A 15,314-nucleotide genomic window follows, 5' to 3' on the forward strand; every position below is an offset into this window, starting at 1 on the left:
GCGGAATCGGGTCTTCCGCGCCGCGCTAGACGCCTCATTCACGCCGCGAGACCTCTCTTTACATTGACTTAACATTGAAATCACTCACCCTTGACGCCTCTACCGCGGCTGGTGTGAATGCAGCATTAGGATTGACATACATCAGCTTTGCGGGATTATTGTGTGTCTTTTTTGATAACTGCAGTTAGGGTGTTTTCACACCTGCCTCATTTAGTTCAGTTGAATCTTATCAGAGTTCGATTGCTCCCTTGGTGCGGTTCGTTTGGACAGGTGAGAATGCACTAATCGAACTTTGGTGTGCACCAAAAGCGAACCAAACAAGCGGACCGAGACCTCCTTGAAGAGGTGTTCTCGGTATGCTTTCAAACGAACTCTAGAGCAGTTCGTTTGTAGTGAGAACACGATCAGAGATCTAACCGACCTAACTGCAAAAGTTCTGCGCATTTTAGACTAAACCAGCTGCCGTAGTCAGCTGCGCAGTGCATTATCTGATGAGGAAGTGTTTGTCGACTTGTCTATTAGCAATATTAGCACAATTACAGGTCGCGGACATACCTGGAGTTGCGAGGAGGTGCGGGCAGAGCCTCAGAAATTTGGTGTCTTCACCGTTTGTAGTGCATTAAAATGTTGTTTTCAAGCCGCATCCGTGATTCATTCTGGAAAATAAAATTTTGTCTAGAGTACTGTATACAAACTATGTATAACAACCACAGAGACATAGCGCGCAGCCTTCTGTCCATGATGTCTGCTGTATTTTCCTCCTTTTTGTTTACTTCCGGGGTTCCGTTGGAATTTCGCGCATGTTGATTCTGACCAATCGAGAAGCAGTGTGACAAGCTCACAAGAATTTATCACCAAAGAGCTATCAGGTATGTTAATGGTTAAAAAAGCGATAAGATTTGTTAGTCTGTTGGGTCGGATTGCTTTCAGACTTATACCAAACGTTTCAGAGTGCTCCACCTCCTTCAGGCGGTCTCAGAGCGGTTGTTTTGGTGAGGGTCCGAGCACAATTGCAGTGTTCACATATTCCTAAATGAACCGAACCAAAGGAGTAAACACACTAGGTTCGGGAACAAAGGCTTAAGTCTGAAAACACCATAAAGGGGGTCGCACACCAGACGCACAGCGCCGTTCTAAAAAATTGAACACATTGTTTTCTATGAGTATACGCATACTATTCCTGAGTGGTAGCTGAGTGTGACTAAGGAAGTTGCTCAAATCCCTGTTGCGCCACTCACATAGTTTAACATTAAATAACATCATATTTGTCCCAAAACATTAACGATTAACATTGGCTGCTAACGTATATTTTGCATTTTGAAGTAGATGTTATCTGATGAAGCTCGCGCTATTTAATGTTCACTTCCGGTTTACGATACCTCCGAGTTGTCCTAGACGCAACTCGGCGCGGCACTGAGCTGCACATCCGGTGTGCAACCCCCTTAAGACACAGGCTACATATACCTTTGTGGATAGATTAAATCAGGGATTTTCAAACCGGGGTCCAGGGACCTCCAGGGCGCCTCCAGGAGGTTCTGGGGGTCCGCAGAAAAGTTCAGAGGAAAATTTTTATATTTTATTTGTGTTTATCTCCGAGTCATTTCTTGCCACATAATCCAGTATTGTTTTTTTTGTTATGTATATTTTGAGTATGTTTTTTCTTATTACAATGCCCTTAATTACAGTCACTGGGGTTTGTAAGGCAAGATCCTTGTGAAATAATGTTTGTTGTCAAAGTTGCTGCAATACAAATACATTTGTACGTTTCTCTTGTGTAGCATAGCCAATTATTCGTGTTATGCATAAAAATATGTAAATTGAAATGTTTTTTAGGTAGGGGGTCTCTCACAAAATGTTTATTTATCATATTTGGGGTCCCTGATATCGCTAAGTTTGAAAACCCTTGTTTTGGGATCTGTGAAGTTTGATCAAACAAAGCCTGGACCTCATCTCACATTCGTGTCACTTTACTGTATGTTTTTTTTTAATGCAAACTCCTGCGTATTTTCAACAAAGCTTCTGCAATCTGTTTTAAACATGCAAAATGTGCTGAAATAGTCCTGCAACGAAAGTCACCATCCATTTTTTTCCCAGCACAAACAAGCCTCTTTTCTCTTGTAATTCGACTTACAAATGATCCACAAAATCGAGCACTATTTGCCTGCCACAATCTTGCTATTAGTAAGCAGGCGGTAAACAAAAGTTGCACGACAACAAAACCAAAAGTTATTTGAGCACATTTTGTACCAATCACGGCAGTCGCAGATGATCGAATCACAGAGAAAAACATTATAATTGGCCATATTTCCAAATACACAGTGCAGGCGACAGTTTTATAGAGATTTTAAAGAGCAGACTCAGGTGTTTGGGATGCAGAAAAGAAGCAACGCTGTACTTTACCAATAAAGTATGCTAGATCACAGTAGCATCCTGCATACTTCACTACCTGGAACTTAGCATGCACAGCATTTTGGAGTATATTTTAGTGTCTTTATGTGATTTGCGCACTTCCTTTAAAGATAAAACAAGCAGAAAGCTTGTATAAATGGGATTTCCCAACACTTTAGATTTCAGATATGCGAGTCAAATATTTTCCAATTTATTAGTATAATGTGCAGTTTAAGCTTCCGCAGCAATAACAATATAGAAGTTATTCTTCCGAAGCCAAGATTCATGTCAAAATCCTCTGAGCCGAGACTCCTCTGGGAGGGCCGCTGGTTATCTAAGGAGAGAAATTATATTTTTACAGTATTCCTATGGGTGTGTTTTGTGCCCCTCGACTACAGCAATAATGAAGCAATGAGATGAACCACAGACCAGTGAATCTTCTCTCTCTGTGGACCTTGGGAAACCGATAGTTAAAGGCCTGGAACGTTTGATCTTTTTCCTCCGGTGTAGCTACACATATATATTACTCTATATTTTCTAATAATGTGTGAGACCTTATATAAGATGCCTAGAGGAACATTTTATTGCTCAAATGTTGCTTTAACACAGCTCAGGAGCTGTTGTTTAGTTCTCAGTTTCTGATCAGCATGGTCTTTGGCCAGGTTTATGCCTTTCATCCAGATTACTCCAGCGTTTTCGACCCTTATAAACAGAGTTATTCGTAAAAGCTGCAGACCCTGTAATAGTTTGAGAAATCTAGGGTTGCGCTGCAATGTAGACAAACCTAGACGGAGTCTTATGTAAATGAACAGCTGGCTTTAACGTGACACTGCATCATTTTTAAAGTGAAAGTGATTTGTACCCCGTTAACACGAAGGAAAGACGCATATATTTCCCTGCAGTTTGGCCTGTCATTTACACGAAAACCGCGTTTTTATTACAGAAAACGATTATTTCTAAAACCTCCGGCCAAAGTGGATATTTCTGATTACCCCGGTTATGTGTTGCCGTGTCAACTGGGAGAAACAGGGTTTTAGGTTCTTAAACGTCACATTTTGCGCCAGAAAATGTTTAACGTCATGAGAGCGCCCTTACAGTTTGTTTGGCTACTGATCAATCAGGTATATCATGTTTGCTGTTATGAAAGGAACAGGAAGTCGCTCGTGTTCTTCGTTGGTGTCGATTCTGACGATTTTGATTGGCTTGCATGGCTGTATTCCCCTTCCTACACTGCCTCCCACAGGTTTGGCATAGTTATTATGCACCTCGACGTCATATTTATGCGGGTTGATGTAAATGGAAAGTTTTTTTGAAAACGATGTTGTGTGCACGATGTTATTATTGAAAACGGAGGCGGGAAAGTATTCGCTTCTCAAAATACCCGGCTATGTGTAAATGTAGCCTTGGAGTTAAATGGAGGGTTGCCCAAAATAGTAAAAATAGTGCAACTTACTATTGCAAACGTTATATTAGATTATATTAGTTTTTAACATGATATTGTTGTTTATGTTTTGTTTTAATTTTAAACGCCATATATAAGGTGTTATAATAGATTGAAGGCCAGTATGACGAGAAAAATTAAGTGGGTCAGACATAATAAATTAGTTTGCTTCTTTAAAACGAATTTCGTTTCATACAATTTTTGTCTTAATTTTAATCAATGTTTTGTTGATAGGTGCTGTGAATATAAATAAATAAGAGCATAACATTGTGCATCTCATTGATGCGTAACAAATACAAACAACTGTTATATGCATCCGCAGCCTTGAGAAAATGCCAAAACCTGCAGTATTATCGTTTGCGATTATGTCATTGTTGTTGTTGTTGTTTTAACAATGTGCAAAATCATATTATCGAGTATATCACTTGCTTTTCAAAAAACAAGTTTTTCAAGGATGTTTTCATTTCTCCTTAATGTGGATATCATACTCTCTTAAAAATAAAGGTGCTTAAAATGTTCTTCACATCGATGCCATCGTAGAACCATTTCTGGTTCCTCTAAGAACTATTCAGTCAAAGGGCTCTATCATACACCCGGTGCAATGCAGCGCAATGCGTGACGCAAGTGTCTTTTGCTAGTTTCAACTCTGCGCAATTATAATTTTCACGTTTAGCGCTACGTTGTTTAAATAGCAAATGCATTTGTGCCCCCTTTTGCGCCCATGGGCGTTCTGGTCTGGAAACGATGTGTGTTCAGGCGCATTGTTGGCACGTTGCTATTTTGAGGCAACTAAAATAGACTACGCCATTGACCAACAAAAACCTGGTCTAAAGTCTAAAGTCAAAGCATTAGTAATATGCGCCTATAAACGAGAGGACAACGCAGGTTTGTTTATCACATACATGAATGCGCAGCAGCACAAAAACGCTTTTAAATATGAAAGATTAAAGGATTGAATGTTAAAGATTATTATTGAGTCTCTTGGACATAAATGAGGACTAATTATGAGACGTTAGAAGGCGCAAAGAGCTGCTTCACCTGTAGCCTGGTAAGTAAATAAATGCTTTGCTTTTAACAAATGCATTTATTTTTAAATGTTTTTAAATGCTATCTTACGGATTTATTGTATATGATGACTCTGTGGATATGTTGAGATGAGAAACATTTTAAGTAATGGTTTGTAAAAATCCCATTGCGCTGTTCTAGTGCTGAAACGCTTCGTCTCTCCGCACGTTTGTAAATTCTTTATCTCTTCTTTGTATTTTAAAGTACAAACCTTTTCTTGCATATTTGCAAATTATTTGATGAGATTACAATGATTATGTAGGATATCAATACATTTACAGCAATTAAGTCTTTCCCCGCCATTGACGAGATATCTCGTCATCTAAATAGGGATTAGACATAGCGCCAGCGCAACTGGCTTTTAAAGGGGATGAGAGATAAGACTCTCATTGGTTTATTGCACATTATGCCCAAAACACACCTATTACTCATAGGAAAATATGAACAACCCTGTTCGACCATGCGCTCGGCGCACAAACCATTTTTCCCGTCCTTAAATTAGCAAAAGTGGCCTCGGACACGCCCATTTAGACCATGCCCTGTGCGCTTTAGACAATGCGCTTAGATCATTAAAATAGGGCCCAAAGGTTCTTAAAGAACCATTTCTTTCATATCTTTTTGTGAAACAGAAAGGTTCTCAGAGTGTTAAAAATTCTTTATGGAACCATTCAGCCAAAAATGGTTCTTCTGTGGCATCTTTATTTTTAAGAGTGATTTTATTTCTAATGACTTTCTGTTACTCTAGAAGTGATATTTGATGAGTCATGGGACTTACGAATATCTTAATTTTGCATTAACTGTTGTGACCAGAACACAAATGTATAAAAAATAGAAAAGCGTGTTGAATATTAAAACGCAATAAGTGTCAAAAGATGACAGATTGTTAAAGGAATCATTAAAAATTCTCTTCATATTTAAACTGTGAAGTGCTCTAAATATCATTAAGATTTAATTGCCAGGATTTTAATGGATAAGTAGATTTGGGTTTGACTTGAGAACACAGGTAGCTAAAGTCAGTTAGGATAAATAAACCTGCTCTTCCTGTTATGTTGGGTATTTTAATAACCAATACAGTATATTTATTATAATGCAACGCTTATCAACATGGCCTTTAGCATTGTGTAGTATACCATAAAAAGTTATATTATAGTTATAGTTGCGATCGAAAGCCACATCAGCTCCCGTATGGTTTTAAAAAACACTCTACTTCCGTTATAAAGTGAGTTTGTAGCAAAAACATGGTTTTAATCCAAAATAATTTTGATGGTGTGCTAAACTAGCATGCTAGCTAAGCTAACCTAGGTGAAAGTTGACTTATTTGTACAGTGAGCTGTTGCAATGCATTATAGAATGGATATGTTGCTGCAACACAGGCCCTGTCCCAAATACACTCCGGTCTTCCTACAAGTCCACACTTTCGTGGTGTAGGGCCGCTTTCCCTACTGAAAAATCCAGCTAAAACCAGCATAAGATGGTAGCTGTTTTTGGCTGGTTTTAGCTGGTTTAAGGTGGTTTACGCTGGTCCTCCCAGCCTGACAAAGCTGGTCATGCCTGTGGGCCAGCTGGTATTCCAGCATGACCAACTAAGTCCAGCTAGACCAGCTTAAAATGTGACCAAAACACAGCTAGACCAGCTTGCTACACCAGCAAAACCAGCTTCTTACACCAGCAAAACCAGCTAAAACCAAGCTGGGGACCAGCTAAAACCAGCTCACCAGCTTATGCTGGTCTTAGCTGGATTTTTCAGTAGGGTTTCACTGTCAGGAAGAAGTTTGCTGCTAAGGTCACACAGGTGCAGGCTCAGGAAAAGTCAACATCAAGGGCAATATTGACCGAAAAGGGGGTTACCCATGAGCAGCCTTTTCAAACTTAAAATAACAAATGGGACATCTTAAGTTTTGTGGACTTAACAGACGTGCAAACGCGCCGGCCGTTGTGAGTCCACTATACCACAACACTGCAAAATAAAATTACTATTTTTACTTAGTATTTTTACTGTACAATTATCCAAAAAATCTTAAATCTAAGATGCATTTTCTTGATGAGCAAAATGACCTAAGACAATAAGTCTGTTTTTTAGACAAAATGTAAGTGCACAAGCAAAAAAAAATATAAATAAAATCTTGAAATACGTTTACCCCATTGGCAGGATTTTTCCTTGTTTTAAGCACAAATTCACTCACATTTTTTGTCTAAAAACTAGACTTATTTTCTTAATGTTTATCAAGAAAATGCATTTTGATTTAAGAATTTTTAGATATTTGTACTGAAAATAAGACAAGAATACTAAGTAAGAAAGTCATTTTTTGCAGTGAAATGACATAAAGTGCACCATTTGAAACGCAGCCAATTACTGATTTTGGCTCAATGCCCTCCATAGCTTTTATTTTGCAAGGTATGTATTGGATAGTTTAACTTTAGTCAAGATGACCAGATGAGTTTACATTGATATGCATGTGATGCATGCTCATAGACGGTCGGACGCACGTGATACACGTCTGGATCCGAAATTTACTTTCGGTTTGGTTTTTTTAATCGTCTGACTAGTTGCTAAACTGATCTCTTGAACAAATGCCTCGTCGAAAATAACAAATGTTTTGGTTTCCTAGGTAATCTATGTTTTTTTTTTTTTTGCTTGTTATATAAATTAACTACGTTTAAAGAACTTTGTTGTTATTTATTCTCAGCAGAGTTTACCGGAAGTTACGTGCGGACCGCGCCAGCCGCTTGTTTATGTTGTTACTGCTGAAACGGTCTATAGTTAAAGGTCTTTTTTATGAAGCCAAACTAATGCTGAAATGTGTGAACTATCAGCTAATATATCAAACATTCACTTTTATCACATATATATTATAAAAAAAACATCATATAGCAACAATGACTTTTTCCTCTAATGAAGAAAATGACTTTTCAATGGGATGAGTCATTTAATAGCATTTATACATAGCATATTTTTTGTCATGCCTATAGTATAAAAGGTTAAAGCAGTATTATTTTTAGTTTTATTGCCCAGCCTTGCTGTCAACCCACTCTGTCCAGTCTCCCAGTAAAGCAACGTATACACGCAAGAGATAATACAACCCACACGCATATAAAAATCCATTATGTGACTAATATCCCAACACCGCACTGTGTCTCTAAACAACAAAGACTTTTGTGCATGCTTGATGAGCTTATTAACACACTTTAATGTCTAATCAGACAACGTTTGCCACGCCGACAGAAATATCCACCAATCACTGAAAAACGTCTATCAGATACCATCTCTAAGCACATCCAATTGAATTAAAGCATGGCCAATAGAAGCTATTTCACAGTCCACTGATCAGTCAAAGGGCGGCTCGTATGGGGACAAGTGACAAAGAAGCATGTTTGACATAATAACAAGGAGAAATGTTTTGACAATCTAGATTAAAAACAAAAGTTACGTAAAAAAGATAAATCAATGTATAACTTAAATGCACTGTGCGTCTCTTTGAATAATAGCATTTGCAAAATTCATTACTTTGGGTTACTCCATTTGATCTGTACAAAACATGCCATTTTTGTATTTTTTTTTAAACTGACACCATAAGGGTTTTTGAGGTTTTATGGTTTTATTGTCACATGACAATGGCATGTTTTACTAAAGATATTGGATGTAACAAAAATAAAGGAACACGCCCACATTTTGGGAATTTAGCTTATTCACCGTATCCCACAGGGTAAGATAAGTCCATACATACCTTTTTCATCTCCATGCGTGCCGTAACTCTGTCTGACGCACCCACCGCTAGCCTAGCTTAGCACAAAGACTTAAAGTAAATGGCTCCAGCTAGAATACTGCTTCCAATAAGTGACAAAATAATGCCAACATTTTTCTATTTATATGCTAATTTACAGTTGTGTTCAAAATTATTCAACCCCCAATGCTGTTAAGGGTTTTAGGGAATTTAGTGTACATTTGTAATTGTATTCAGAATGAAATCCTACAATGACTTCTTAAAGAACCATATGCAACTAAAATGACATCAATTGGTTTTGTAATATAGTAGTAAATGTTTCTTTTGTGAATTCTTCATTGACACAATTATTCAACCCCTTAAAGAACTACCACTCTGAAGAACAGAGGTTCATTGAAGAGTTTTCAATCAGGTATTGAAAACACCTATGGATGTCAGGGAACAGCAATAAAGCCTAATAAGCACCAATTAGGCAGCTTTAAAATGACTGTGATACTCAACTCCTTCTAAACATTTACTGGTGTGGTTACAAACATGGTGAAGTCAAAAGAATGGTCCAGGAAGACAAGAGAAGAGGTGATTAATCTTCACAGGAAGGGCAATGGCTATAAAAAGATTGCAAAGATGTTGAACATACCAAGAGACACCATAGGAAGCATCATTCGCAAATTCAAGGCAAAGGGCACTGTTGAAACGCTTCCTGGTCGTGGCAGAAAAAAGATGCTAACTGCGACTGCTGTGCGCTATCTGAAGCGTAGAGTGGAAAAAAGTCCCCGTGTGACTGCTGAGGAACTGAGAAAAGATTTGTCAGATGTGGGTACTGAAGTTTCTGCTCAGACAATATGGCGCACCCTGCGTACTGAAGGCCTCCATGCCAGAACTCCCAGGCGCACCCCCTTGCTGTCTCCAAAGAATAAGAAGAGTCGACTGCAGTATGCCAAAAGTCATGTGGACAAACCACAGAAGTTTTGGGATAGTGTTCTGTGGAAAATTAGAACTGTTTGGGCCCATGGATCAACGCTATGTTTGGAGGAGGAAAAACAAGGCCTATGAAGAAAAGAACACCTTGCCTACTGTGAAGCATGGTGGGGGGTCAATCATGCTTTGGGGCTGTTTTGCTTCTGCAGGTACAGGGAAACTTCAGCGTGTGCAAGGTACCATGAATTCTCTTCAGTACCAGGAGATATTGGATGACAATGTGTTGCAGTCCGTCACAAACCTGAGGCTTGGGAGACGTTGGACCTTTCAACAGGACAATGATCCCAAGCATACCTCCAAATCCACTAGAGCATGGTTGCAGAAAAAAGGCTGGAACATTTTGAAGTGGCCATCGCAGTCACCAGACTTAAATCCGATTGAGAACCTCTGGTGGGACTTAAAGAAAGCAGTTGCAGTGCGCAAGCCTAAGAATGTGACTGAACTGGAGGCTTTTGCCCATGATGAATGGGCGAAGATACCCGTAGATCGCTGCAAGACACTTGTGTCAAGCTATGCTTCACGTTTAAAAGCTGTTTTAACTGTAAAAGGATGTTGTACTAAGTACTAAGATTGAATGTCACTTGGGGGTTGAATAAAACTGAAAATGATGTGAGCACAGAAAAGACATTTGTGGTTATTTCATTATAAATGTTATGTTATATTTGTCTGACCTACACATGCCTCTTTGATGTAATTGTAAGCAGGATGACTGAATGATCAAAATCAATGTCAAACCGGCCAAAACAATCAATTTCAGTTGGGGTTGAATAATTTTGAACAAAACTGTATATAATCACAGCGTGTACACATAACAAGGACATATGAGAAACAGCCATCTTTAACCGTATACATACTAGGAACTATATTCTCAGAAGGCGAAACACTGCTACTTGGGCGTAATGATTTGCTCGCAGCCCCTGTAAAGCTCCGTGGTGAGGAGCATGGAGTTTGCGCAAGTGTTGTGCTTATCACTCTGCCCAAGTAGCAGTGCTTCAGAGCAGTATGCTAGCTGGAGCCATTTACTTCCAGTCTTTGTGCTAAGCTAGGCTAGCGGTGGGTGCGTCAGACAGAGTTACAGAATGCACGGAGATGAAAAGGGTATGTATGGACTTATCTAACTCTGGGGGATATGGTGAATAAGCTAAAGTCCCCAAAAGTTGTCGTGTTCCTTTAAAGGTGCAGTGTGTAATTTTTTAGAAGGATCTCTTGACAAAAATGCAAAATAATATACAAACTATATTATCAAGGGTGTATAAAGACCTTTCATAATAAACCGTTATGTGTTTATTACCTTACAATGAGACGTTTTTATCTATATACACCGAGGGTCCCCTTACATGGAAGTCGCCATTTTGTGCCACCATGTTTATATAGAAGCCCTTAACGGACAAACTTTTTTACTAAGTTGTCTCCGACGATGACATGATTGTCCGGTGGTGGCTACCGTAGCTTCTCTATGTGTTTCAAAAGCGAGAAGTGAGCAGTGGACTGAGCCGTTGGTTGCAATTCACAACATCACCACTAGATGCAGCTACAATTTACACACTGCACCTTTAAGCACCCTTATTACTATTACTATAGGTGACAATGCACCGCTCAGTATGGCTGCGCTAGCAACAGAAGTCCCGGCTTTCCAGTTTAAAGAACCAATCAATAAAGGCTGACGATTATCTGGGGGAGGGGCTTTTGTACAGTCACCTGAGGCACCTGCCACTTGACTTTGGTTTTACTCTGATTGTCAGATGATTGTGATGTCACTGCACTTTATCTAAACCTCAGATGGATAAACTATTATCCATAACTCCTTTATTCTTATCTAAATACAATGGTGTAAAGACTAACTATTGCTCACCTTCTCTTTCTCTCTCTTTGCAGAAATTGAAAAGATTCAGAAGGATGAAGACAAAGAGGAAGAGAAGTTCATTGATGTGGTCATTAACAAGAACATGAAACTGGGACAGAAGATTTTGATCCCAGTAAAACAGTTTCCCAAAGTGAGTATGAAGTTTTTGTATGTATACTTTTTATAAAATCACTTTAGATTTTTTTAGTTTTTTCTGTCTACTTAAATATCATAATTGAGCCATCACACAATATTTTTTTCAGTATTTTTCTTTCCAATCAATATGAAACTTTTCTTCTAAAATTCAGTTCATACGTTGCAAAACTCACACTTGACCACCACGTTTACATTTAAAACTGTATTCTGCTAATAAGTGTGAGGCTCTTGTTTTTGCAACGGTGGCAAAATCGTTGATTTGTAAAATCCAGATGAGTCTCTACACGCAGTGCGGTATAAGGCGATAATTTGATGACTTTGTAAAATCGAAGCAGAAATCCTTGACGTTTGTCATTGCGAAGGGCACGTTTCTTTCCACAGCTGATAACCTTTATGTCTTTCATATTGTCCCGTGCACACACAGTCATTCAGAAGCGTAAAATCACTTCATAGTGCAGATGCATTTTAATAGCGACACGATTTTGATATTGAACGAGATGCACGGCGATTCCAGCAAATGGTCGTAATTTCCATATTGTTGCTGTCGAGTGTGCTATTTGATGATTTTGTTTCACAGATGTGGAGGTGAAACTGACCTTGATGGCAGAATATCTCATTATCATATCTTTGAGCGATTATGTGTGTGCGCATTCCTGCTGCATTCCCACAGGATTTCCACACAAGGAATAATTCATTCTGGTTTTCGTTTGGTTTACGCTTTCCTAGTTCTCCAAACGTAATTTAATGGGTTTCTTTGTTTGCATGGTTTTTAATTCACGCTGTTGCAGAGAGAGAGAGAGAGAGAGAGAGAGAGAGAGAGAGAGAGATAAGCAGATATCTATACAGAAAAAATACTTTGTGAAAGAGTTTTAGACAGAGATGATATTAAAACAGCATGTTTGTGTGTATGTGTTAAAAGCATTTCAATGAAGAAAAAGAGAAAATGAGTAAAAATATGAGAGGAATCCACACAAACATTTGTTTTATTATATTGAAGACTTTTCATTGTTTTTATACTGAGCTCATGATATGAATCTCTGAAACTAAACCTTGCTGCTAGTTTACATTTCCGTTGTTTACTATATTTATTAAGATGGTTGTCTTATGGGAGCCGTTCTTATGGTCCCTACGATGTACAGTAGCTGATTTCAGCTTTACTGTATCAGCTTTTAAGTTCTCACAATATTGCCAATAAAACACACTTACCCCCCCACACACACACCATTCGTGTTTACTTGCTTTTTAATTCATCACGAATTCTCCTTAAAATTACTATTATTTTTAAAAGCTAATTATTGAAGTACCCAAAACTAAATATAACACGAATCAGTCTTAACTAAACTAAAAAAGCATGACAAATAGATGCTGAATATGCACGCACACACTTAAACACACATTTTTACATCACATTAGCATTTTAACCAACAATTGGTGCCCCTACAGTGACAACAGATGGACCGAATATACACACATTTGTGCACATATATGCACACAAGCACATTCAGAGAGTGATAATGTGTGTGTGTTAGGGTTTTTGCAGAAGGTGTGTACTGTAAATGGGCTCTGGGATCCCAGAGGGAGTGTGCAGAAAAGGGTAAACTATCATACACACACGTAATATCACCACCTCACCCAAAACACACTTCACCTCCCATTAGAGGTCTTCTATCCAACTGGAGCCCAACGGGACCCTGTAAACTAGGTTTGCACATACACACGCTTTTAAATGCACTGCCGTGAGAAATACAGCACTGTGCAAAAGTCTTTAGCCACCATGCCAGCATAAAATAGATATAGATATTTTTGTTATAGCGACTATTTATAATTATTTTTTCTTTGTTTTTTCTTTATTAGAATACAATTGGTAAATACAGGAAATTTGTAAAACAGAATAAAATTATAAGCTAAAGTGTTTGTATCTTAAAGGTGCCAAAGAATGCATTGAAATAAGTAGGATTTACCCCCATCTAGTGGTGAAATTGTAATTTGCATTCAAACGAATAGTGCTCTCTAGCGCCTCGCTTTTCCAAATGCATGTTGCAACTACGTTAGCCATTATGTACTCACTGATCTCCTTGTGTGTTTCAGCTGGTTCACGTGTTCTGAACAAAAATGCGTTGTGGAAACGCGTTGTGTTAGGCTAGTGCTTTTTGTCCCTCTCTGCTATTATAGTTTCTAAATCTGGCAAAAAGACAGGGAAGCCTTCTAGGACTTACCCGTTCAATGTAAATAAAAAGAGGAAATTCTAAGCTGAATTGAGACACGGAATTAAGACAAGGACAATTTCTGCCATGTCGTTTATTGGCAAACAACTTAAACAAATGTTTTTATTAGAAAAAGAATATTGTGGTATTTCGAGATCATTTGGTTTGTATGTGTCCTGTCAAGAACAGAAAGATTGTTCGCTTGCTTTTTAAAACGCATCTCTCCGTGTTTGCACTTTTGAGTGCACTTAAACATGCACACACACACAGACTGAGGACGGAATTCCAAACGGCGCTTCGGGAAGAAGATGCAGCATAAACAGTCACTCCACAAAAACTAAAAATTACATCGTTTTTCAGCGCTTTATTCGCCAAATGTATTTTAATGGATTACATTATGAGACACAGTAGCGCAACTCTCTCTAAAGTTTACATATCAAGAGTTCTGATTTTTGAAGGGCATTGGGATAATCACGTTTGATTGGAGTTGGACCGGACACATACAACTGCAAGTGCATCTGTGCATATAGAAAATTGCTCACTTTAGCGCATTTTTGTGGTTAAATTGTTAACTCTTTTCCCACCATTGACGAGATATCTCGTCAATCAAGAGAAAACGCTTCCCCGCCAATGACGAGTATTTCCGTCTTTCCGCAATACCGCAAGTATTGCCCTATGGCAAGCAGCTGCGTGTCCGTGTCTGTTTTAAAGATCGCTCTGAATGGGATCTCTATAAAAAAAAACGTCACAAAAATGAAATTATCTCTGCTTTTTGCTCAAAATGTGGTGTTTTTGCAGAAACCTACCCATATTCAAAAGCTGATTACAAAAGAACTACTGAAGGTAGGATGAAACTTTTTTTTTTTTTTTTTTTGAAAGCAGAGGGTCTGTTCTTTCATTTGGTATATTGGTATGTTTATATATTTGAAGAAGAACATTTTCTGGAAGGCGCATTAAACTTTGGTGAAAATCATGAAAACCGCTGGCGGGCAACTTTTTAAAAAACGCTGGCGGTGAAAGAGTTAAAATCACTTAAGTGTTAACATTTGCAAGCCTTTGAAACACATGCAAATGATCAACTTTCACCCGATTTAAATTTGCGTATTAATCCGCGAATCACATGCGAGCCGATCCCGTGGGTCGTGATCTGTACGGATCACGGATCAACTGCGATCCATTACACCATTAATTAGTATTAAAAAAAACAAACAGACTTGGGCTTGAGTAGGCTACTTGCTGGTGGCAAGCTTCTCATTTCTCCGATGAGTCAACGATGACCGGAAGCGAACTTCAACGAGTCATATTGCACAAAAATTTGTCAAAGAACGAAAAAATAATTCATTCAATAAATCATTATTTTAAATAAACGATTCTGTTCCTTGCAAAAAATCTAAAGTTTCTGGTTTTTGTTCCGTGAATAAGACTTTTACACAATACTTTGTTTGAGTAAATACAATTGTGCCTACAAATTACTAATGGCATTTGTTTTCTTAACAAACTTTAAATGGTGCGTAGAG

The 15,314-nt window shown here is 38.4% G+C and overlaps 1 protein-coding gene across 1 annotated transcript in view; it reads left to right on the top strand.

Moving 5' to 3' along the window:
• khdrbs3 (KH domain containing, RNA binding, signal transduction associated 3) overlaps positions 1-15,314 on the top strand; it is a 169,449-nt gene that overhangs the window by 81,946 nt on the left and 72,189 nt on the right. Inside the window, exon 2 of the mRNA XM_055220108.2 lies at positions 11,470-11,588. Coding sequence (XP_055076083.2) covers positions 11,470-11,588 — 119 coding nt within the window. The remainder of the gene's footprint in view (positions 1-11,469; positions 11,589-15,314) is intronic.

The sequence above is a fragment of the Misgurnus anguillicaudatus genome, chromosome 20 (genome assembly GCF_027580225.2).
Source record: "Misgurnus anguillicaudatus chromosome 20, ASM2758022v2, whole genome shotgun sequence".
Lineage (NCBI taxonomy): Eukaryota > Metazoa > Chordata > Actinopteri > Cypriniformes > Cobitidae > Misgurnus > Misgurnus anguillicaudatus.